This window comes from Dama dama, chromosome 4, assembly GCF_033118175.1.
Source record: "Dama dama isolate Ldn47 chromosome 4, ASM3311817v1, whole genome shotgun sequence".
Taxonomy (NCBI): Eukaryota; Metazoa; Chordata; class Mammalia; order Artiodactyla; family Cervidae; genus Dama; species Dama dama.
This window is the reverse complement of record NC_083684.1, coordinates 7,692,950-7,715,123: the sequence shown is the minus strand read 5'-3', so window position 1 is coordinate 7,715,123 and position 22,174 is coordinate 7,692,950. Positions and strand designations below refer to the sequence as shown.

The 22,174-nt window shown below is 57.1% G+C and overlaps 1 protein-coding gene across 1 annotated transcript in view; it reads right to left on the bottom strand.

Moving 5' to 3' along the window:
- VSTM2B (V-set and transmembrane domain containing 2B) overlaps positions 1-18,125 on the bottom strand; it is a 38,204-nt gene extending 20,079 nt beyond the window's left edge. Inside the window, exons 1-4 of the mRNA XM_061140675.1 lie at positions 18,044-18,125; positions 17,321-17,505; positions 16,326-16,355; positions 14,969-15,422 (exon numbers count right to left, since the gene is read on the bottom strand). Of these exons, the coding sequence (XP_060996658.1) occupies positions 14,969-15,422; positions 16,326-16,355; positions 17,321-17,505; positions 18,044-18,125 (751 nt within the window). The remainder of the gene's footprint in view (positions 1-14,968; positions 15,423-16,325; positions 16,356-17,320; positions 17,506-18,043) is intronic.
- Between the last annotated feature and the right edge of the window lie 4,049 nt (positions 18,126-22,174).

Genomic DNA, 22,174 nt, shown 5'->3' with positions numbered 1-22,174 from the left:
ATGGGATCTGGGAGGCCTGGCTGTCAGCTCTCCTTCCTTCCTACACCCTGGGGTGACCATGCAGGGCTGGCTCCCCTCACCCTGACATGCCTGGTGGCCCCGGCACCCATCCTATCCTGGCTCTCTGGCCTCCCCTGAACGCTGCGCTGGTTAGGTCAGGCGGCCCGGCTGCAGTGGGTGGGAAGATACCACCTTTCAAGAAGCTGCTCCCCTTGTTAATGTTTTAATTAAATCCTCTCCATGGATATTTATTCAAAGGGAATCAGCAAGGAATAATCGAGCACTAACAGGACTGGATAGAATTAATTTTTGCCATAAAATTAATGTATGCCGGTAACTAGGGTAAAAACAAGGAGCAAGCAACGGCCTTGGTTTTTAAAGGAAACTGAAAGTGTGGGATGAGGTGGTGCGAGAGAGGGGGCGAGATGTGGGTCCCTTGGTCCTGTGTTGATCCTGCCCCAGCCTTAGGCAGCTGGCTCCTGGGTTTGAGCACAAGCTGTCCTCCTGGTGGGTGTCACATGTCCACTGGAGGTGACGTCCGCAGGGCAGCCTCCGTGTCTGGGCTGGGAGGATTGTGAGTGCTCCGGGCTCAATGGGGTGGTGAAGTGAAAGGTGCTCAGTCGTATCCGACTCTTTGCGACCCCATGGACTATACAGTCCATGGAATTCTCCAGGCCAGAATACTGGACTGGGTAGGCTTTCCCTTCTCCAGGGGATCTTCCCAACCCAGGGGTTGAACCCAGGTCTCCCGCGTTGCAGGCGGGTTCTTTACCAGCTGAGCCTCTGGGAAACCCACGGGGTGGGGGCAGACACGAATGTCCCTGCCTGTTTTAGCCATGCCTCATGGTGCCCTGTCCCCTGCCTGGGCCCCAGTGCTGCAGTGACCTCTTAAAGCGTCTTCCTCCTCCACCCTGTGCCTGCCTCCCTCCTTCTAATGCGTCTGGCTCACTCTCCTTGAGGGGCAGAAACTGTGATCGGTCCCCTCTGCCTTCAGGAGAAAGCCCCACCATGTCAGTGCCACCGCTGGGGTGCTCCGTGATTGCCCCCGGCAACCTCACCCCCACTCTTTTTTGCTGTCAGCCCTGTACTCCGATCCACTGTTCCCTGCCAGCACCTCGAGTGGACTCCAGGCTCACCCTGCAGAACCACTGACGTCTATCCCTTTGTCTAGGTCTGACCTAAACCTCAAGCCTGGAACAAGTGCTGCCTCCTCCAGGAAGCCCTCTCTGAGCACCCAGGCACAGAGGGCTTTGCACAAATGAACGTCTGTTCTCGTGGCCCTTGGCTGTGTCCCCTTCTCCCCCAGCCCCGTAAATGGCTTCCTCATGAGTCCTGCCTCTCCAGCCATGCTGGGACCCCATGTGCCAGAAGGTTGGGCCCGGCCTTCTCCCCTCCTCCCCCAGCAAGAGGCCCCATCCACATCCAGGGCCCAAGAAGACAGGGCCCTGCTAGGACCAGGTACCACAGTAAGTGCAATATTTTAAATCCTACCCTCTTAACTGTAGGAGTTACTTTTTTACCCCTATTTTACAGATGGAGAAACTGAGATCTAGAGAGGTGAAGTAACTTGCCCAAAGCCTAGAGTTGCCAGATAAAATATAGGATACCCAGTTAAGTTTGGATTTCAGATAAACAACAGATAATTTAAAGTATAATATATGTTAAACTCTAATACTGCATGGGACATACTTACACTAAAATGCTATTGATTGTTTACCTGAAATTCAAATTTAACCGGGTGTCCTATATTTTAAGCTGCTAAAATCTAGCAGCCCTACCAAGACCACACTAAAATAGTTGGCAACTCTGGGCCATGAACCCAGACCATGTGGCTTCTGTCCACACACCTAACCACTGCACACACCAACTCTCAGGGTCGAAGGTCAGGAGCTCCCCTCCCCTGGTGCTTCAGCTTGATCCCAGCCCCACGCTGCTACCAAAGGAGAGAGCATGGGAATGAGAATTTTTTTTTGTATTTTAACATTTATAATGGGTTTTTAATGTGGCCAACTTTGTTGCTAGCTCCCTTCCAGCTCCTTAATTCTTTTTCTTTTTTTTTCCCAATTATTTTTATCCTTAATTCTTTTGAAATGAAATCTTGCCCCAAAGGACCCTTTAGTGGTGCCACTTAATGAAAATACTAAACAGGCCTCTCTCTCTGGTCAGGCAGCTGCTGTCTGCAGGGCCAAGGGCCGCCCTGACCACAGGATCAGGGCGCTTCCCAGGCCGGATGGAGCTTCCCAGCTCCTCAGTACCGGGCCTAGTCTTCAGGAGAGGATTTCCCATCCACCATTCAAATTCTTTAAACTTTGAGGCTGCGGGGTGCTAATAGGCCTGTGGTTCTTGGTTCGTGGTGCCAAGAGAATTCTTTCCTTTAATCCTCTCAGGAGACTTTGGGAGGTGGAACGGCAGCGCTCTTACACAGGTGAGCCACAGAGAGGTTAGGTAACGTGCCTAAGTTTGAACAGCAGCTAGGCGGTAGAAGAGTTATCTCTAGTTCACTCCCAGTATTTTTGAATTCAGTCCAGGATGCCTTCCTGACCCCACCTCGGGGAAAGTTCTGTCTCACCTGCGTCCATGCTGCCTCCGGTGCCCCAAGCTCCAGGCAGACTGGCTGCCGCAGAGAGGCCACGTGGGCCCTCCCTCTCCTGCTATTAGACAGCCCCTCCCGTTCCCTTCTGCTGGAGCCCACCCACCCTCCGTGGCTCAGCCCAGAGACGACCACAGCACGACATCCAGGACAACTTTCCATCTTCCTGCTTCTTGCCCCGGAGCCCCTGCCCCAGGCCCAGCCCTGCCCTGGTCCTTGAACCTGCCTCTCGCCACATCAGCGCCCACGTGGGCAGCGCAGTGGTCCCGATGGGCCTGTCCACGTCCACTAACCCAACAGCCGGGCAGCCACCTAGCAGAGGCCAGAGAGCTCTGTGGACATGCAAAGCACTCATCCTCCCCCGCCCCAGCCCCAGCCCCAGCCCCAGCCCCCGGCGGCTTCGTGCAGGCTGGGCTGATTCCTCCCTGGGTCCTCCTCCATCCCCCGCACCTCCCTTCTGGGTCCAGCATCCGTCCACGCGGCTCACCCCATGTCCTCCCGCCCACCACCTGCCCTCCCCTCCACGGGGGTCCCTTAGACACCACATCCTCCTTGGCCTGGCTGGAGGCTCCCGTTGCCCCATGGGCTCCAGAGCAAATCACATTTACGCTGCGCTGTGTTTCAGCGGCCACGGTGGCTTACGTTTTGGCTGCTGTCTTCTCCGACAGTGGGTGAACCCACGGTCGCTTCGCACCCTGCCCACACCTGCAGTACTGACAAAGTGTCTGTTGAATGAATGAGTAGAAGTTGTTCTTAGAGGCCCCCAGCGGTCTAAGCGGGCGTGATGCACCAGGCATTGGCCAGCTGCTTCATGTCTGTCAACTTAAACACAAGCTGTGTCTTCGACTACATATTGCTGCCTGACCTTTCACCTGCCCAAGACTGTGTGCACACATCTCTTTGTCTACCTTTTTCCAAATTAACTTCACCTGCATTTTCCCTTTATCTAGTTTTGTCATTAAATAGTTTTCACTCTGTTATGCCACATGGGGCTCTGTAAACCACTTCAAATTTTTCCCTTAGGGAAAAATTATATATATATGTATATATATAAAAGTGTATTTGATATATAAATTTTTTATATACAAAATTTGTATATTTTGGATGATAAGGTTAGAGAGCATCACTGACTCAATAGACATGAACTTGAGCAAACTCCAGGACATGGTGGAGGACAGGGAGGCCTGGTGTGCTGCAGTTCATAGGGTCGCAAAGAGTTGGACATGATTTAGTGACTGAACAACAGTAGTATTTTGTGTAATTTATATATATATATATATATACACACACACACACACATATACTTGTATATGAGCTTCCCTGGTGGCTCATTGGTAAAGAATCTGCCTGCTTATGCAGGAGGTGTGGGTTTGATCACTGGGCCGGGAAGATCCCTTGGACAGAGGAGCCTGGTGGGTTCCAGTCCATGAGTTTGACTGGACAAGTTGCAAGAGCTGGACATGACTTAGTGACTAAATAACAACAACAATATACACATACATATATATAAATAATATGGGCTAAATCAGTTTTAAAATCTTTTAAAGCATAGACCTCCCTTTTCAAGCTAATTGCTGTGTGGAACCTCAATATTTAAAACCATTAGAGGGAGAATTTCCCTGATGGTCTGGTGGTTAAGACCCTGTGCTTCTAATGCAGGGCACATGGGTTTGATCCCTGGCTGGAGAACTAAGATGCCCGGCAGTGTCGCAAAAAATAAAAAGTCACTCCTCTCCCCATACCTCCGACAATCCCCACCTCCCAAAAAAGAAAAAACATTAGAAGCAGAACTGCTTTGTTTGTGGCTGGAAGCAGGGCTGGGGAGCCCGGGCTCCAAGGAACAAAGTTTGGGAACCACTCATTAGAGACTCTTTATGGCCCCTTCCAGACCTAAAACTCACAGACCTGTAGATGCTGGAATGCTGGCGTGCCCAGTACACAGATAGGAAGGGGAGACCTGTCAGTGCTTCAAGGCAGTGGTCCCTGCTTCTCTCGGGCATTTCAGCCTCCTTTAGCTCCCACTCGTCCCCTGCATAGCCTTTATGTCTTTCCGTGCGGAGTGTGCCCAGACTCCCCAGGTCAGGCAAACAGTGGGCACTCAATCAGGGCCTGCTCAGGGAGGGCTTCTCACGGTGTGGGTCCAGGCCTGAGCCTCCTTATCCCATTCAGCGGAGCTGGGCATGGCCAGGAAAAAGCAGGAGCGACAGCCTCAAGGCCCAGGGCCAGGGGAGATGGGCTGTAGGTCCCCCAGGCCAGCACAGAACACAACCACAGCGCCTTTCTCTAGAGCCCACCTTGGCAACACCTGGACATTTCTTTCTTTTTCACACCGAGGACTTTTCTTCAGGAAAAGGTTCACACATTTTAATTGCCCAGGGACAGTGCTCTGAAAATTCTATAACATGTGCTCATTAAATAAAATTAGCACAGAGGAGCTGCCCAGGATATGTCACGCATTAAAAGATGACTCTGTAGAATAGAATGCATTATGAATTATTGCCTTGTGTATTTTTTTTTTTGCCTTCTGTATTTTTGTTATATTAGTTTTTAATGCAAATACAGCTACTCATTTGCCTACCTGGAGATTTGACTTTTTAAATGCTTGAAAAAATATATTTAACTTTTACATGGACAGTCATCATCAAGTCTTTGCCAGACTGCATCCTCCAGAATGCCCAGTGTCCACTCCTGCCCCTCACAGCAAGGGACAGAGGTGCCTTCTGCAGGCTGAGGGGTTAAGGGAGCTGGGGAAGGCTGGGGACTGGCTGTGTCCCCTTGCTCGGCCTGTCCTTTCTGTGACCCAGGGCCAGCAGGCAGAGGCGTGACCTGGCATGAAACTCTGGGCCTAACCGTCTGGTCCACACCACCACCTGGGACCTTTCTCCCTTTGGCCTCCCATTCCTGGAGGATGTGGCCTGGGTGTGCAGAGGTCAGGTGTAGAGAAGCCCGACCCCAGGCATGCCTCCTCCCCCAGCTCCGCTCCTCCTGCAAGGCCCATCTTGCATTCGTGTTTCATCCACGTATCTACTCATCCTTCTTTCTATCCCCCATTCTTCCATCCAGCCGCTTAGTCATAGCCTTCTCCCACACATTCCTTCCACCCAGCCACATATCCCTTCATCCTTCCTTTCACCCCCACAACCTCTGTCATCCACTCACACATCTTCCCCCTCACTCATTCATCAGACACTTGTTTTCTGATTCATCCCTCCGTCCATCCTGTCACTCATCCATCCAAACCTTTAGTCCCCGCCCTGTCACCTCTTGGCTGGATCACCAGCTCTGAAGTGGAGTCCCCATATCCACTCTGCTCCTACCTCCCCAGCTTCCACAGCTGCAGCCAGGATGTTATTTCAGAAAGCATCACGCCCTCCCATCTGTGGCCAAGAGCCAAAGCCTCCCTGGGGTGTGACCTGAATGCCTCTTCACTTAATTCCCCCGTGCCTCGTCTTGCTTTCAGTCACTCTCTGTCGGGCCTCTGTACTCCCCTCTTGCCAGAGGGTCTTTGCACATGCTGCCCCTCTTCTTGGAAGGCCCTACTCACTCTCGTTCTCAAGCCCACTCTTAATTATCACCCAGACTATGGCTTAACTGTTGTTCCCTCAGGGGCCCTTTCCTGACTGGGCCAGGTCCCCTACTCTTACTTCCCATAGCCCATGGGTCCTTCATTTAGAGTGCCAGCAATGGCTGCAAATTTCTCCTTGCTGTGTGGCTATCTGATCAATAGTCATGCTATGTCTCTGTCTCTTCAAACTCCGAGGACTCTGTTGGTATTATTCACACATGCTCCCAGTGCCCAGCACAGATCTTGCACATAAGATGCTCAATGGACATTTTCTGAATGTACAAGAAAATGAATGAATGAGCAAATCAGTGCCAGGCCCAGGGAATGTGAGTGTGGGGTGCTGGGGACAAAGACAAGAGAACGAACTCTGCCTGCCTGCCCAGGGCGTCAGTCCCAGGACAGGAGGGAAATGTGGGGGGCCTAAGACGGCAGTGCGGCCCTCCTGGGTGCTCAGGATGGATAAGACCCCTTGAGACGCCGGGTCAGAGAAACGTCCTTCCCTCTGTGGAGTGATCCCCCACTACCAGCCTACCCTGCTCGTACTTTTTATGAGCCCTGAGTACATTCTCAGAGCACCACTGTTGGGCCATCAGCTTCTCCCTAAAGCAGGGGCTGGGTCTACCAGATGCCCTGGGCAGTGGCCACCTTCAGTCAGACCAGATACAGTTAGCTAGGAACCCCCACTGCAGCTCCAGCTCAGAATAAGCCATGGAACCATGTCAGCTCTGTTTCCCTGGGGGTTTATTAAAGATCCTTCCTCTGGGCTAAGCAGCATTTGTGTGAGAATCAACTGTAATGAGTTGCTATGAGGATCTGACATTGCAGCTGGGCTTTCCTGGCTTAGAGAAAACCAAGACTTTTTTAGGGAGAGCCAATGGGCAGGGGCCAGGGGGCAGACAGGGTGGGACTCTGGATCTTTGCCTGTATTCATCCAGTAAAGGCGGGCAGACCTCCTTCAGGGTAAGCTTGCAGTGCTGGGTGGGAGGGAGGCTTATGTGGGCCTGAAGGATTCCTGGCCTCCTGGTTCTGCATATAGCCCCTTCTTCATCCCACCCTCTCCCCATGAGTCCTTGGGTGCCAAGCAGCGCCTTTACTGGCAGTCATCAGAGAATGCATCCAAGCAGGTACCAACACAAAAGGCAGAGTAGCAGAGTGAATGGGAGACAGTGCAGGCCCAAACCTGCAGCAGAGGCCTGGAGCCGTCGCCCGACACACCCACCCCTGCACAAGCGGCCGTATCGCACGTGGTGAGAGTCCCCGTGAGGAGGACGCTGGGCACCTCCTCTCCAGCTGCCCGACCATCCCTCGGGGCCAGATGCACAGATGTGTGCAGGTGGGGTGTGGGGAACCGTACTGAACCTGGCCTTGCTCACCTTGCTCCTGACTCCTGCAAGATAGCTGCAGCCAGGAAAGAATGAGGACATGGCATTATCCTCACTTCCTTTCCTCCCCCCTCCAAATGGCAAGGAGAAAGGACAGAAATAGCACCTCACTGAGCCGTCTGCAGTCTGAGGGCATTTTCTGTCTGCAGTGCCATCAGCCATCTCCTCACCTTTAGCCCCACGATGCACTCAGTGCACAGAGGGAAACACGTCTCAGAGCAAAGTCTCAGATCGGAGCACCCTGTCCAGCCCACAGAAATGTTCAAGAAGTGACCCAGGACAGTCAATGCCATTCCCACGAACAATGCTGTTGGTCACAGCCAACATCAGTGGGTGTTTTCTAGGTGCCCAGCCTGTGCTAAGCTCCATTCTTTCTGTGGATTATCTCCCCTGGTCCTGCATGGGCACTACTATCACCAAAATGATAACAGATAGGAGAACTTGCCTGTGGGGGGTGGAAGTGTTGGGTCAGGACTGGAATGCAAGCAGCTGGACTCGTGGAAAATGAGAAGCATAGTCCTTATGAAGGGTGAGGGAATGATGCAAGGACTGTAACTTCTGGGTGGCTGGAGCTCTGTGAGGCCCAGAAATAGGACGATTGGTTGGCATTCAAACACTGGCTTGCCCGTGAACCAGCTTAGCTGAATAGTAAGGAATGTTTGAAATGTCAGAGGAAGAATTAAGTGGTTGGAAAAGTGGTAACACTTTCTCCTGAGCTGTTGTCAGCCTTACTCAGGTTTGTTTTGTCTTTTCCAGCATAATGGGCAGCTCCTTTAAGACAGCTTGTCTAGGCCCTGACTCTTTGCGACACCATGAACTGCAGCCCGCCAGGCTCCTGTGTCCCTGGGATTCTCCAGGCAAGGAAACTGGAGTGGGTTGCCATGCTCTCCTCCGGGGGTCTTCCCAACCCAGGGATCACACCCAGGTCTCCTGCACTGTGGGCAGACTCTTCGCCAGCTGAGCCACCAGGGAAGCCCAAGAATGCTGGAAGGGTAGCCTGTCCCTTCTCCAGGGGATCTTCCTGACTCAGGGATGGAACCGGGATCTGCACTGCAGGCGGATTCTTTACCAGCTGAGCCGCAGGGAAGCCTGGCTGACCGTGGCCTCCTCCCTCAGCAGCACTGGGCATCCAGCTGGGCACACTCCGGAGGTGCCCTGTGCATGGCTGGCCTTCACCCGAGGAGCCCTCTGGCAGGGTGGTCACTTCTGAGCTGGAGGGAGCAGAATGCATGGGCGTGGGTGAGCCGGTGAATGGCGGGGCCCCCAAAACACTCTCCTTGAGCCACAAAGACCAGAAGCCAGGCCAATGTAGGGCTGATATTTCAGCCCGGGGAGAGGTAATGACGGAATGGAACCACCAGTACTCTCCAGAAATGGCCTCACCCAGGATGCCGACACAGGGACGAGACTCACAAGGCCTGCCTCTCAAGGGCCACCTGGTGGAGGTGTGGCTCGAGAGAAGACCTGAGCGAGGGCCCGCTGCTGCTGAGCACCCCGCAGCCCCTCTCACTGCTCTCTGCTCACCGGCAGCTAAGCCTTAGCCCAGAGAAGACTGGGCTGGGTAATCCATCCTGCACCTAGAGCACTTTCCCTGAGAACCCTGGAGAAGGAAATGGCAGCCCACTTCGATACTCTTGCCTGGAAAATTCCTTGGATGGAGAAGCCTAGGAGGCTACAGTCCATGGGGTTGCAAAGAGCTGGACACGACTGAGCAACTTCACTTCACTTCCCTGAGAACACCAAAGCCACCAACAAGCAGACTGTTTCCCCTAGAAGCCCCATCCCAGGGAAGGAGGTTTGTCATCCTTCATAAAGAAAAGGTAGGGATCAGCAGTTGCAAATGCTGGGCCTGTTTGCTTGTAATCTTAAACTTTTCTGAAGCCCCTGTGTAAGACAAAGGGAAGCTTCTCACTGCTTTGGAGTTTCTAAGAGATGCCTGCAAAGCATGGGGGAATAGAAAAGATGATACTTTCTTCTTTTTTCTTGTGCTGCAAAGGTATCTTAAAACCAAGTCAGCATCTCCCGTAAAGCTTAGAGGTTTAGACCGCAGCCAAGCCCTTGCCTCTGTCCACATGGGGCAGCAGTAATCAATATGGCATTACAAAAGCACTTGACCTCATTTATTCCCATGGATGCTTGGGGAATCCTTAATATTCAGAGCTTTTACACTGTGCGCCTGGCGTATTTAATGAGAGGCTCCTTGGTGGGTTCGGCTCCCGGTGACATTTAGAAAGCCTGGCTCTCCACTCTTCCCGTGGGGCTGCCACCCCGGCTAGGGAAAGAATCTGGGCTCTGGGGTGGGGGCTGTTTGATGGAGTGGGGCAGAAGGGGTCATGTAGAAAGGGGGGGCACTGGTAAGATGCGAGCGTGACTCGCACCGAGTGCTCAGTGAAGGCAAGTATTCTTTATCACTATGATGATCTGTAGTACGGTTTCTCCTCCTTAATTTGGGGTCTCTCCGGTGCTGAGAGAATCAGCTGCATTGTGAGCCGGCTCATGGCTGGATGATAGGCAAAAAAGGCCCTTACACCTGGTGTGACTTTCTCAATCCATGGGGCACAGAGTTGGGAGGCAGAGAGGCCCCCGGCAACGTCCCCAGGGCTGATCTAAGAGGGGGACGAAGCCCAGGTGCCTCTTTGCAGCCTGAGGCCTCACGCTGCCCAGAGCAGGCCTCCTCTGTCAGCAGCTTTGTCCCAGAGTCCCATGGGCCCCCTGATGCCCTGAGCTGAGTCTGGCTGTCTTTGCTGGTTCCTGCTCAAGGCAACCATGGGACTGGCCGATGAGGGACGGGAGGCCGTGACGTTGATAATCACACGCATTTGCAGGATGTGGGTGCCTCCTGCCAGCGGTGAGGCTCAGCCATTTACTTTATCAAGTCCCTTCATGTTCTCTTTCAGGATGCTCAGTTTCACCTCTTCCTCTCTGAGACAACCTCTGCCAGATTTACTTTCTCTTTAATCACGACCCTTGTGTCACATCAGAGCTTGAGGGAAGAGCGGGCTATTTATTTAAGGTGATGGTTGTCAGGTCCTCGTGGGTCTGGGGAGGAGGGAGACCAGCTGACTGCTGCCTGCCTCTGCTGGCCCAGCTGGAAGCCCCCCAGTGCACGGAGGCTCTCTCTGGTCACACTGGCATTGCTGCTGGCTTTGTTGTCCACCAGGGGCCCGGGCTGAGAGGAAGTCCCTTCACCTTGTCCACAGCCCTCTTCGGCCATGGTTTACAGTTGCGATGGTGACTTCCAAGGATGCTCCCCTTGATGGCTCCCAGCAGTAGCAATCTCTCTAAAGCCATCACACCTATGACCTTGGTTGTCTTTCTCTCATTATTAATTGAAATATTAAGACTCAGTTCTCTGGGTGGGTACCAGGCAGCAATTTGCTACATCCAGCTGGCTCTCTGCAGGGGCCAGGGTGGCTCTTCTCTGAACTGGAGCCTGGAGGCTAATTAGAGGTTCACACACCACGGAGCTGATCCCCAGGTCCCTGCAAAGGGGAACCACTTGCCAACATACCAGCCAGTCAGTTGCAAACTGTATTCTGTTGAGACCACACTTGGCTTCACTGTGGCAACTTTCCAGTAGAAGGATTTGTCTGGAAGATACTGTTTTGCTTTCTCTCTCTCTTTTTTTTTTCTTCTAGACATGGCAACCAGCAGCAAAGTGTTCATGAAAAATAGGTCAGTGTTCAAATTAATTAGGAGTCAGATTTATGAACATGGCTAAGAAGGACCCCAATCTCCTGTGCTGGCTCTGCTGTGCTAATCCAGCCCATGTTATTTTTAGGCACAAATATCAAAATGTCTCTTGACAAATGAGACGTGAAATGAGTGAGTTTTTGAACATAAACTTTTAGTGCAAATATGTATTTGGCTCTGTTGGGCATGTACAGGGTACAGGAAGGCTTTTCTGGCCTGGCTGTGAGAAAGCTGAAATACCAAGCTTTGAGTAAGTCCTCCCACCCCTTTGCTGGTGTTAGCAAAGAGGCTCGCTTTAAAAACAGTGACACAGTGTTGTCTGGGGCTTCTGATTTTCTCCCAGGAGCAACTGCTTAACAGGTGACTGGGGAGCTGGGCTGGGACCATCTCTGAGGTTGCCAACCTGAAATAGCCAGAGTATCCATTCAGCTCAGGCATTAGATGACCTCTTTAATTAGGAACTCAGCTCTGGGTTTGTCCTGGTGTTGGGGCTGGGGCAGAATGCATCTTCCTCCCTTGAGAGCTGGGTTGTTGACTCTGTCACTCCAGATCTACCCTTCACCTTTCCCCACTCTGCTCTGAGCCCCGAGAAGCTGGCCTGTACAGGCTGCATCACCTGGGTGCCCTTGTCCTCAGCTCCCAGGAGGGTTTGGTCCCTGGGAGAGCCTGACAGGGCACTAGAGGTCAGCAGAAGAGGGGGGTCTTGCCAGGCCACCGGGGGTCAGCCACATCCCTCTCCCAAGGCCTCAGCTCTTTCCGTCTATCAGTCTACCTGACCTCTCTGGATTCTGCTAGTTGCCCCTTCCCGGTCAAAGGTGCTAATGATTCCCACTACTATGAGCCGGGGCCAGCTCTCACCCTTGGCTGTCCTAGCCTTGTTCACACCTTTAAAAATACTCTCACCGCCTCTCCTCCAAGATTCTGCTCGAATGTGCCATCTGCTCCACCAGCACCCTCTCTGTTACGCTCTGCAGACACGCCTGCCTGGTAACCAAGTGGAAGAACCCATCCGGTTGTGCCACCCTGTGAGCTCTGCTTTCTGGGGGGAAGTAGTCTTGCTTCTCACTCCAGGGAGGGCAGAGGAGCCCCCGCCTGGGCTGGCAAGTGCCACCAGAACGGGGCTGACCTGAGGACTTCCAGAAAGAAGGCACTGTCCATGCCAACTTCCGTGGCTGGGTCCCTGCTGGAGCGATGCGGCATCTGGAGCTTCCCTGCAGTCAGGCCCAGAGACTAGAGCTCTGACCAGCCATGCCGGGCACAGTCAGGTCAGCTGTGATGAGGCTCGAGGGGTCAAGCTCTGCCCAGGGAGGAGGGAGATCGAGCAGGAATGACCTCTTATCACACGGGGCTTCCTTTACTGAAACCTTCAATGGCTCCTGTTGCTCCACTCAGCATTCAAGACCTTTCTCAGCCTGGCCTCCAACCACCAGCCACTCACTTCATCTCCCTCATCCTCTCCTCCTCGCTCAGAGAATATAATGGCCTTGATGATAATAGTGAACTTTATAGAGCAGTTTCTATGCTGAGCTCCCTCTGAGGTTAGGGATTACTCAGGTATTTCTAAAAGAAATACTTTCAGAGAGGGTAAGTCACGTGCCTAAAGACACACAGCCAGTAAAAGAAGGAAACAGAACTCATATCTGATGCACAACATCCTCTGCTGCTCTGCTTATAGTCTATGGGACATCCCAGAGGAATGTTCCAGCCCAAGACACACGTTTACTTGCTAGAGCCCAGGGGATGGGGCAGAAGGGAGTTTTCTTCACCAACCAGCAGTAACTAGGCTGGTAACCCTTTCTCAGTATCCCTATAGCCCTTTTCCAGCATGCTAGGCACATGATTTAGGCTCCTCTTCCACCCTGAAGAGATGAAACTGCAGAACAGCTGTCAAGCCAAGGACTACATTTTCTACCCTGCTTCCGTGTGTTGAACAATCAGACTGAGTTCCGGCTGATGGATGAGGGTGGTAGTAATACTGACCACTTCTAGGCACGGCCTTTACAAACTTCCATTGCCATTCTCCATATCAGCTTTTCTCTGAGAGAACTGAACTCTACCAAAATTATCTGAGTGACTATTTTCTCAGTCTTCCAAAAATGACAGATACCAAGACCCATTCTAAATGCGTAAGAAAGATTCATCACGTGCTACATGAGCCTTGGAGCCCTGGGGCTTGGTGTGCTCAGGGAACTGGGCTCAGAAAGGCTACTTCCATTCCCTCTTCCTTTTGTTTGTGGGCTGGATGTTGATGAGTGAGCATGGAAGCCACCTCTTAGAGATGGTAGAGTTTCTGTCAGCCTGAATCTCTGAATGACTGCACGGAACAGAGCCATCCTTCCTCAGCCCCTCCTCCTGGTGATGTAAACCAGAAATGGTACATTTGAATTGTGTTAAGCCTCTGGCATTTTGGAGTTCTGCACAGCAAGTCATGTTATCTTAAGCTGATGTGGGGTAAGCTCCAAGACCGGTGGACGGCTTTGGGGAGAGGACCTTCACAAGTTCCCAGCTGACAGGCCTTCCCTCCTAGCCTGGGGGACCAGGTCTTGTGGGTACCTGTGTGGAACCTGAGAGGGATGAAGCCTCCAGATATAGCCAAAAGCCTGAGCCACATGGAGAAGCTTCCACAGGGAGGATGACCTGAACTAGTGTGGAAGACAAACTGGCAGGGTCTGAGCCAGGGAGGGAGCCTAGAATGCTGGTGTCCTTGGATTCAGCGGGGGGCCCAGGAGTCTGCATGCTTACAAAGTGCTGATGCTGCGGGCAGGATCACTTGAAGAACCTTTAAGTCTGCACTTTAAGAACCCTGAGAGTAGGGCAATGGGCTTCAGCTCCCCCACCTTATGGTGCTTTATTATGACTGTCCCGGAGCCCAGCCCCTCAGCGCTGCAAGGCTGATCGAGATGCTCTCTCTGAGACGGTGCCTCAGACAAGATTGAGAGGGAGTGCCAAGCTTAAAGGCAGACACAGGGGGTGAGCCCCGGAGCTGAGCTATCTCTGAGGTCCCACCTTTGAGTAGGCGCGGGGAGTGAGGGATGCCTTGGAGGACGGACACCCCGCGCAGGAGGCCCCCTGCCCTGGGTAAAAGCCCACCACCGCTAAGCCGGCCTCCTGCTCCCGGCCTGCAGGCAGGCCCTCATCGTTGCCCTCTGCTCTGACTCCCTTCTCCCCTTCTCTCCTTGCCCCTTTCCCCTCCCCTGATCCTCTCAGCTCCCTGGGAGAGCAGCCCCTAACCGAACCTCCGGGTGCCCTCCTAACAATGGCAGGGCTCCATCCTCACCCCGGCCCCAGGAGGGCCCAAGGAGCCTGGAGTGGCCATTATAGTCGAGCCGGTGTATAGGACCGCCTGGAGCTTACCAAGGAGGGCGGGGCGCACGCAGCCAGGTCCACCCGCAGTGGACCAGCTGTGTCTGTTGGTCCGGTCAAGGTGGCACCCCAGTGTACAAGGCCTGTAACCGTAACCGCCTCCTCTCATTCCAGACTGGGTGCTACTGCCCACCCTCGGTGTTAGGAGACAAGCAGGCCCGACTCTGTTGGGGTGCAGCCCCCCGAGATCCGGTTCCCCAATCTCGAGAGCGAGCTCCCCACCTCCAGCCGCGTGTACCCCGGGCAAGCGGCGGGAAGAGAGCAGAGGAGGGGTTCCGGGAACGCTCCCCTCAGATGACCCACCGACGGCTCGGCGCCCGCGACCGACCGCAGCGGGGCGGCCCGTCCGGCGAGAGCCTCCCGCGGGGCCCTTACCTGAGTGCCTCTGGCGCAGAAGGGCCGCCTCGCGGGGCGGCGGCGGCGCGGACGAGGCGGCGGCCGCCACGGTGGTCGCGGCTCGGTGCGCCGCGGAGGCGGCGGCGGACTCGGGGACGCCCGGCGCGGCGGCGGCGGCGGCGGCGGCGGGAGGGCCCCCGAGAGGTGGGCTCTTGTCGCCGCGGCCGGGCTCCTGGGCGCCGTCGGCCCGGGCGGCGCTGGCGGGGCCGTGGCGGCGCGGGCCGCCGCTCTGAATGTGGGACACGGCCTCCGCGGCCTGCACGTCGGGCGGCGAGAAGCGCGTGAGCACGCGCAGCAGCGCCTGGGCCGTGTGCTCCTGCGTGTCGTCGTCGCTGTAGTCCGACACGCGGCACTCGTACACGCCCTCGTCCTGCCGCCGCACGGCCGACAGCCGCAGCCGGTGCGAGATGTCGTTGCCCTGCACGCGCACGGTCTGCAAGAGAGCGGGGCTTCGGTCAGGGCCCGGGGCGGGCGGGCCGGCGCCTTGACCCCGGAGCCTTCACTTCCGCTCCCACTAACGCTCCTTCATTCTAGAGCCCGGAAGGCCGAGGTGGGGTCCGAGGGAGGGTCGTTCTGTCCTCATCGTGCACAGATACCTGCTCCCAGCTCCAGCCCTTCTCAGCGAGCGCTCTGCCCTCGCTGGGAGGCAGCGGATGCAGAGGCTGCTGCCACACCCACTGGGTCCCAGCTGCCTAGGAACTTGCCTCTCAGCGGCAGCGTGGAGCGGCGGACAAAGCTCAGCTCCCTGCGAGCTGCTGGAGACGCCGGGGAGCAACAGCTTTGTGGCCCTCACCAAGCTCCCAGGGAACCCTCATCTCCGAACCGGGCATAGGAGGCCCTGGTCATCCCCAGGCCGTGATCCCTCCATCTCCAGCGGGGAAGGCTTGGCGCATGTCCCCCCCAACCCTGGCAAGACTCCTCCTCTCCACCGCAACTCCAAGCCAGCCCACAGCGCCCGGCACCGCGACCCACAACCGAGGCGGAGGAGAGGGCTGCCGCGGAGGGCACCGCCAGGGCGTGGGCTGCGTGCGGGGCGGGAGTGGGGCCCACAGCCCTGAGCCAGGAGCTAGGGCAAGGAGCCTGCAGGAGAGCTTTACAGGCAAGTGTACGGAGGAGGAAGGAGATTCAGGCCTGGGACCCTTGATTTACGCAAAAGAGAACCCGATCCACGACCGGCGACAGATGGCGCACGGACACACCAAGCGGCCGACAATGCCAGGGTGTGAGCTGGGACCTATGCCGCACCGCCAAGGAGCCTTTCTAAGAGGGAGGAGGCTGCGGGGCGCAAAGCGGCCGGAAGGGGTCTCCCGCGGCCCGCGCTGGGCTCCACACTTACGCTGATTTTAGTCGCATCCTTATTTGTTACCTAAAATGCAAAGAGGGAGAGAGAGACATTAGGCTGTTGGCCTTCAGGCTCAGGGAACTCAGACGCACCTCCTGCAAGAGGATCCTCCGCAGGCGGGCTGAGACTCGAAACCGCTCGGGATGTAGCCACGGCGGAGGGCACGAAGAACAGCGGAATTTTCAGGAGTTTTATCCGGAAGGAAGCAGGGCTTGGAGCTAGCATGGCGCCCGGCCAAGGAGGGGCTGCTGGAGCACCCCTGCCAGCCAAGGAAGGGAGGCTGGATTGCCTCCCGGGTGGGAAGGAAGACCCATTTCCCTCTGGAGGAGCATCCCCATTCCCTATGTTGTTTCCCTAAACCCCTTGGAAAGCTGGATGGACAGGACCCGATGGGAGATGTGAGCAAAGGGTGGGACTCTGGGTAGAGCGAAGGTAGGCGGTGTGTGTGTGTGTGTGTGTGGTGTGTGTGTGTGTGCGCAGCGAAGGTAGGTGTGTGTGTGTGTGTGTGAGAGAGAGAGAGAGAGGGACAGAGACAGCGCTAGAGACTGTTTAAGAGGCAGATGGGCAGAGGGGGAAGTCCCTCTGACCCTGCAGCGGCTGGAGGTAACCTGTACAGCGTGCTCCGCCAGCCTCTGGAACCCAGCCCGGAGGAGCTTAGCTGCTTGGCCGTGTGCCCTGGGGACCTCGGAGTGGCAGAGGACAGGGAAAGCCCGGCCCCAGCAAGCGGTCTATTTTCAACACCCGGAACCCATCACCCTCTGGACCCGCAGCTGGCAAGAGCGGGCAAACTGGATGAAGGGTAGCTTCCTAGGGCTAGGCATGGAGTTCAGGGGAGGTTTCCGTGAAGGGAATGCGAATGCCTAGCGGTAACAGCCGCTGTTGTTGAAGGTGCTGTGAAGACGCGGGCGGGAGGAGACGGGTTGCACCACGGGGCGGCGCCCTGCCTGCCTCTCCCCGGCCACCCCAGGTGCCGCGCGGGTGGCCAGTACCTTGCTCCGGGCGCCGGGCACGCTGAGCGCTAGCTCGTGCAGCAGCTCTCGGGGCGGCTCCTTGAGGTACCACCACTGAATCTCCAGTGAGTACGACGTGGCTCCGCTGGCCCGGAAGGCGCAGGGCATTTCGATGTCGTCTCCCTCACGCACGGTCACATCTCTGGGGACTTCGGTGAATGTCGCTGGGGGCGGGGGGGAGAGAGGCGTGACTAGCTGTGGGGCGGAGGCCCGGGGCCACCCCGGCTCTCTGGGCCGTGCGCTTCCCACCCCCCCCAGCTGCTCGCGCGGCCCAGGCACTGGCCAAGTCCGCTCGAGCAGCTGCCGGGCCACTGCAGAGACCGGCTGCCACTGCAGGCCGCTTCCCTCCAGTCCGGGCGGGGCGGCGGGGGCGGCTCACGCTTCTTCCCAGCGGCCGGCCGCGCTACCAGCGCCAGGCTGGGGCGCGCCAACTCCCGGCGCCCCACGAGCCGCCTGGCCGCAGCTGGAGCCCAGGTCCGGCTCCGAAGGACCTGGGCGCGGGCGTCACTGATGCCGCGACCCTTCGCCGCTCTCCACCCCCTACCGCGCCGGGCCGTGGCTGCACATTAGGATCGCTGGAGAGCGTGAAGCCTTCCCCTTCGCTTCCTCCGCCTCTTTCTCCGCGGCGGCCGGGACAGGCTGGCTTTGGAGGCCCCGGGAGGACCCCTGAGTCCCCAGCGGCAGCAAAGTTCCCGCTCTCACCCTCGGCCACGAAGAGCAGCAGGGCGCGCAGCAGCAGCGGCGGCAGGTATCCGGGAGCGCCGAGCCGGTTCCTCTGGTCCATCTCCCGCAGGGGGCGCGGCGGCGACGGGGACCCGGGATCGGAGAGGCGGCTGTGGCGGCGGCGCGGGCTCGGATCCGGTCGGGCTCGGGCTAGGACGCCTTCGAGCCTGCCATGGCCCCGCGCGGCGCCCCCTCCCCCGGCCGCCGGCGGCCGCCAATCAGTCCAGCTCCCTCGCCGCCTCGCCAGGCGCGGCTCCGGCGGGGGGCGCTGCTCCGGGTGCGCGGAACGCGAGGTCCCGCCGGGAAGCTCCTGGCAGTCAGTCCGTGCTTCCTTTTGTCCGGTAGTCCGCCGGACTCTGGGGACCCGCAATTCAGTCTCTGCCTGGCGGGCCGGTCGGGGGCCGGGCCGCGCTGGGACCCATCCCTGGCCAGGAGAGCGCGCGCCTCGGAGCCCCGAGCTTCTGCCTGCAGGTCTCCTGCTGCTGCGGCTCCCGACCGCCGCCTCCTCCGGCGGCCGCCCCGCTCTCCCGCTGCCGCCTCCGCCGGTCCCTGCTCGGCTCTTTCCGCAGGGCGAGTGGGCGCTCAGCCGCGGCGCGCAGACCTGGCGTCCGACCCAGCGCAGCGCCGGGAGAGCGGGTCCAGCGTGGCGGCCCGGGAGCCGGAGGGGCGGGAGAGGAGGGGGAAGGGAAGGGGAGGGGGCGGTCAGCGGCTGGGCGCCGGGCCGCCTCCAGAGCCGCATCACCCGCGCCCTCCCGCCCCCCTCCCTTCTCTCCCCTTCTTTTCTCTTCCACAGCCGGCGCCGCCCCCGCCCCGGAGCGCTCCCCCCGCCCCGCCCGGTCGCCTGGAGGGACCGCCAGCCTCAGGCTGGAGCGCAGCCCCGCCGCGCCCCCGCTTGGGCTGGGGGTCTTCCCACCCCAACTCTCCCTTGTTTCTTTTCCATCTCCGTCGCCCGAGACGGCGGCTTAGCATCCCTGTCCCCCGCGGGGCCCGAGGCTCTCTCCGCAGACCCCCGCCCTCAACTTCTTACCCCGGTTTGGACAAAAAGCTGCCCCGCTCTTTGTCCCCGGCCCAGGCCATGGCGGGCTGGGGCGCGGGAGGGTGGGCGCCGCGGGCCCGGGAGCAGGGCGGAGCGCCGAGCGGGGCCGGGGCCGGGGCCGGAGCGTGCGGGCGGCCACGCCGGAGTCTGCAGCGTGCGAGCGAGAAGTGAGCGCTCGGCGCGGGGCGAGCAGGTGCCCGAGGCGCCGAGAGCGCGAGAGCGAGCCGGAGCGGCGGCAGTGAGTGACGGCAGAGGCGGGGTGGGGCGGGGTGGCTGCGGAGCGCCCGGCACGACTCCAGGCCCAGGGGGGTTCCGAGCGGGGTGGGGTTCCTGCGCCTCGATCGTGGCCCTTGCCTCCCCCCTTGTTCTTCATGGGTCGCAGCCCTCGCTTTACTCGGTGCCCGGGGGGATCCCCGAGAGGAAGGCAAAGGGCGGGCCCGCAGCCCGGTTTCGGAGCCCAGCCCTGGCTTCGCATCCCCCGAAACCCTGGACTTCTCAAAGCTTTCGCCCAGAGCCTTCTCCGTCCTCAGCCCTCTTCGAGAGAGCAGTCTGGTCCCCGAAGGGAAACGTGGGGGCGCGCTTGCGGTTTGGAGGGACACATAGTTGTAGGGGCGAGTCCCACGCCTGCGCTTGGCATCTCTTGACTCCACCAAGGGAAAGCAGTCAGCGGACTTCAGCGTCTCTGTCTCCATCCCATCTCTAATCTCTTAGCTTTGACCTGGGTGGAGAGGAGAGGAGCCCTGTGGATTAACGTGACTGCTGTCCCTATTCCCCAGCCTCTCTGGAGGCTCCACCAGAGGGTTTCCCAAGAACCAAGGAGCTGACACTTCCCAGCAGCTGACTTTGGTCCAGGAAGCTGCAGGTCCTTTCTAAGCTAGGTCTTTGCCAGCTGGGTGCCCTGGGCAGGTCCATTTACCCCCTCCTAGGCCTGAGTTTCAGCATCTCATCTGTGGCCAAGGAGTTATTCCTGTGTCCTCAGGCCACTGTTGCTCATCTGTTGGGCCCTTGTTGGCCAAGGTCTCTGGCCAGGAAGGGAGGGATGTCTCAGGGCCTTCCTCCTCTTCTACAGTTTCTCTCCAGGGGCCCCAGAGAGGCAGTTGCTGGCTGCTTTCTGTCCTTTCATGCCCCCACCCCCTGGGAGCTTTCCCTTAATAATTCCACCTTCCTTTGGAAACCACACTTGGATCACTGAATATAAAACCCTGCCAGGCCCATTGCTGTCCTCAGCTTCCGAAGGGAGGGGGCAGACTTGCACTGTACTGCACAGGCTCAGGACGCTGGTGGGATTCTAGGAAACCAGATTCATTTGGGGGCTGATTCCAAGCAGGGTTATGATGGCAGGAGTTAGTCTACTGTGCAGTGGCCTGCCCGGAGATGCAGCAGTCTCCTGTCCTGATAGCATACCGAGGTGGAGGGCCAGCGACCAGGGAGACACAGGGGGAGGATTCCTGCAACCAGAGGAAGTGACGCCTCGCTCACCTTTAAGGTTGGAGAATCTTCTGAACCTGTACCACCCTGTGGGGGTAAGGTCTTTCTTTCCCACAGCATAAATCGGTGTTACGATGAATGAGAATGGTAGCTGTACATTGTACATACTCTTCGTGTACTAGGCACTCTCCGTGCATTAGTTGTCAACGTGAGAACTGAGCAGTCCTTCTCAAACAGAAATCAGATCACTCTTCCTCTGCTCAAAGCCTTGCAGTGGCTCCCTTTTCGTTCAGGACAAACATCAGTGACCTTGCAATGACTGGCAGGGTCAAACCATCTGCCTTCCACCTCCTCCTCCTCGGTCCTCGTCTCTTGCTTTCTGTCTTTGTCTTGGTCAGAATCCTCTGCCACACTGGCCTCCTTCCTACAATGCCGCGCGGGCGTGCTCCCGCCCAGGGCCTTTGCACCAGGTGTTCTGTCTGGCTGGAATACTCCTTCCTCAGTTACCTGGTTCTTCTGATTGTTGTTAAGCAGTCACATCTCAGTGAGGCCCACTGGGGTCACAGTTTTAACATGCAATCTGCACTCCTCCGTCCCTACCTCCAGCACTCCCAGTCCCTGACTTTGCACTCCTTTCTTTAGCACCAACTTCTTTCCAACACATGATCCAGTATCCTTATTTATAATGACACAGAGATCTGTAAAGTCTACACTCATTGATGTATCTCCAGCACCTAGAACAGGGTCCAACATACAGTCGGTGCTCAATAAATATTTGTGGAGTAAATGGATGGGCTCATTTAACCCCTATAATGGTGGGTACCTACTCCTGTGTGGTAGACTGATTTTACCCATCTTAGAGGTGTGGTACTCAGAGAGTTTGAGGAACTAGCCCACAGTCACATAGGCAAGTAAGGCTTAAACCAGGTCTGTCTTCCTCTGAGGTCCCAACTTTAACTCAGAACAGCGCAACCTCAGATGAGACTGAGGTCCGGTACCTGGAGCTGGTGCAGACAGCGAGGCTCCTCGGCCCTTGACTGACGGCGCCTGACGAGGCTGCTTGTGGTGTGCGGCTGCTCTGTGCTGAGTGGGTCTGTTTGCTCTTCCCTCCTGTCTCCTAGACTGAGGCCACAGCTCTATCTTTCTTCTCTGTGTCTTTACCTCCAGGCTGGGTCTGACCGTGCCTGGGGCTCTGTGGCTGTAGGAACCAGGAGCCCTGTCAGGAGTTTCCAGAGGGCGCAGTTGCTCCTTTCCTGGGGCTTCCCTGGTGGGCAGGTTGTGGCCTTCAGTCTCCTTGATCTAGCCTTTGCCAGGCAGCAGCCCCCACCGTCCTGGCTGATGCCTGGCCCGGCGCCCTCCTGCAGGGAAGCCAGTCCCTTCTCACTGAGTCGTGGTGGGCCACGGTCTCTGTTGGAAGCTCTAAAGAAGGCATCTGTGACAAAGCGTGTATGTTGCTTCCCCAGAGGAAAACTACTCTCTGGGGACCAGAGCTCCTCAGCCCTGCCAGCTGCCAGTGTCCCCTGGGCTTCCTCAGAGATGCCCTGTTTAAAAAAAAAGCAGAAAGATGCCCTGTTTAGGGAGCACGTTGGCCATGTGAGATGAGACTAGTTTCCCACGGGTGGACCTGTCAGAGTGTTTCAGAACTA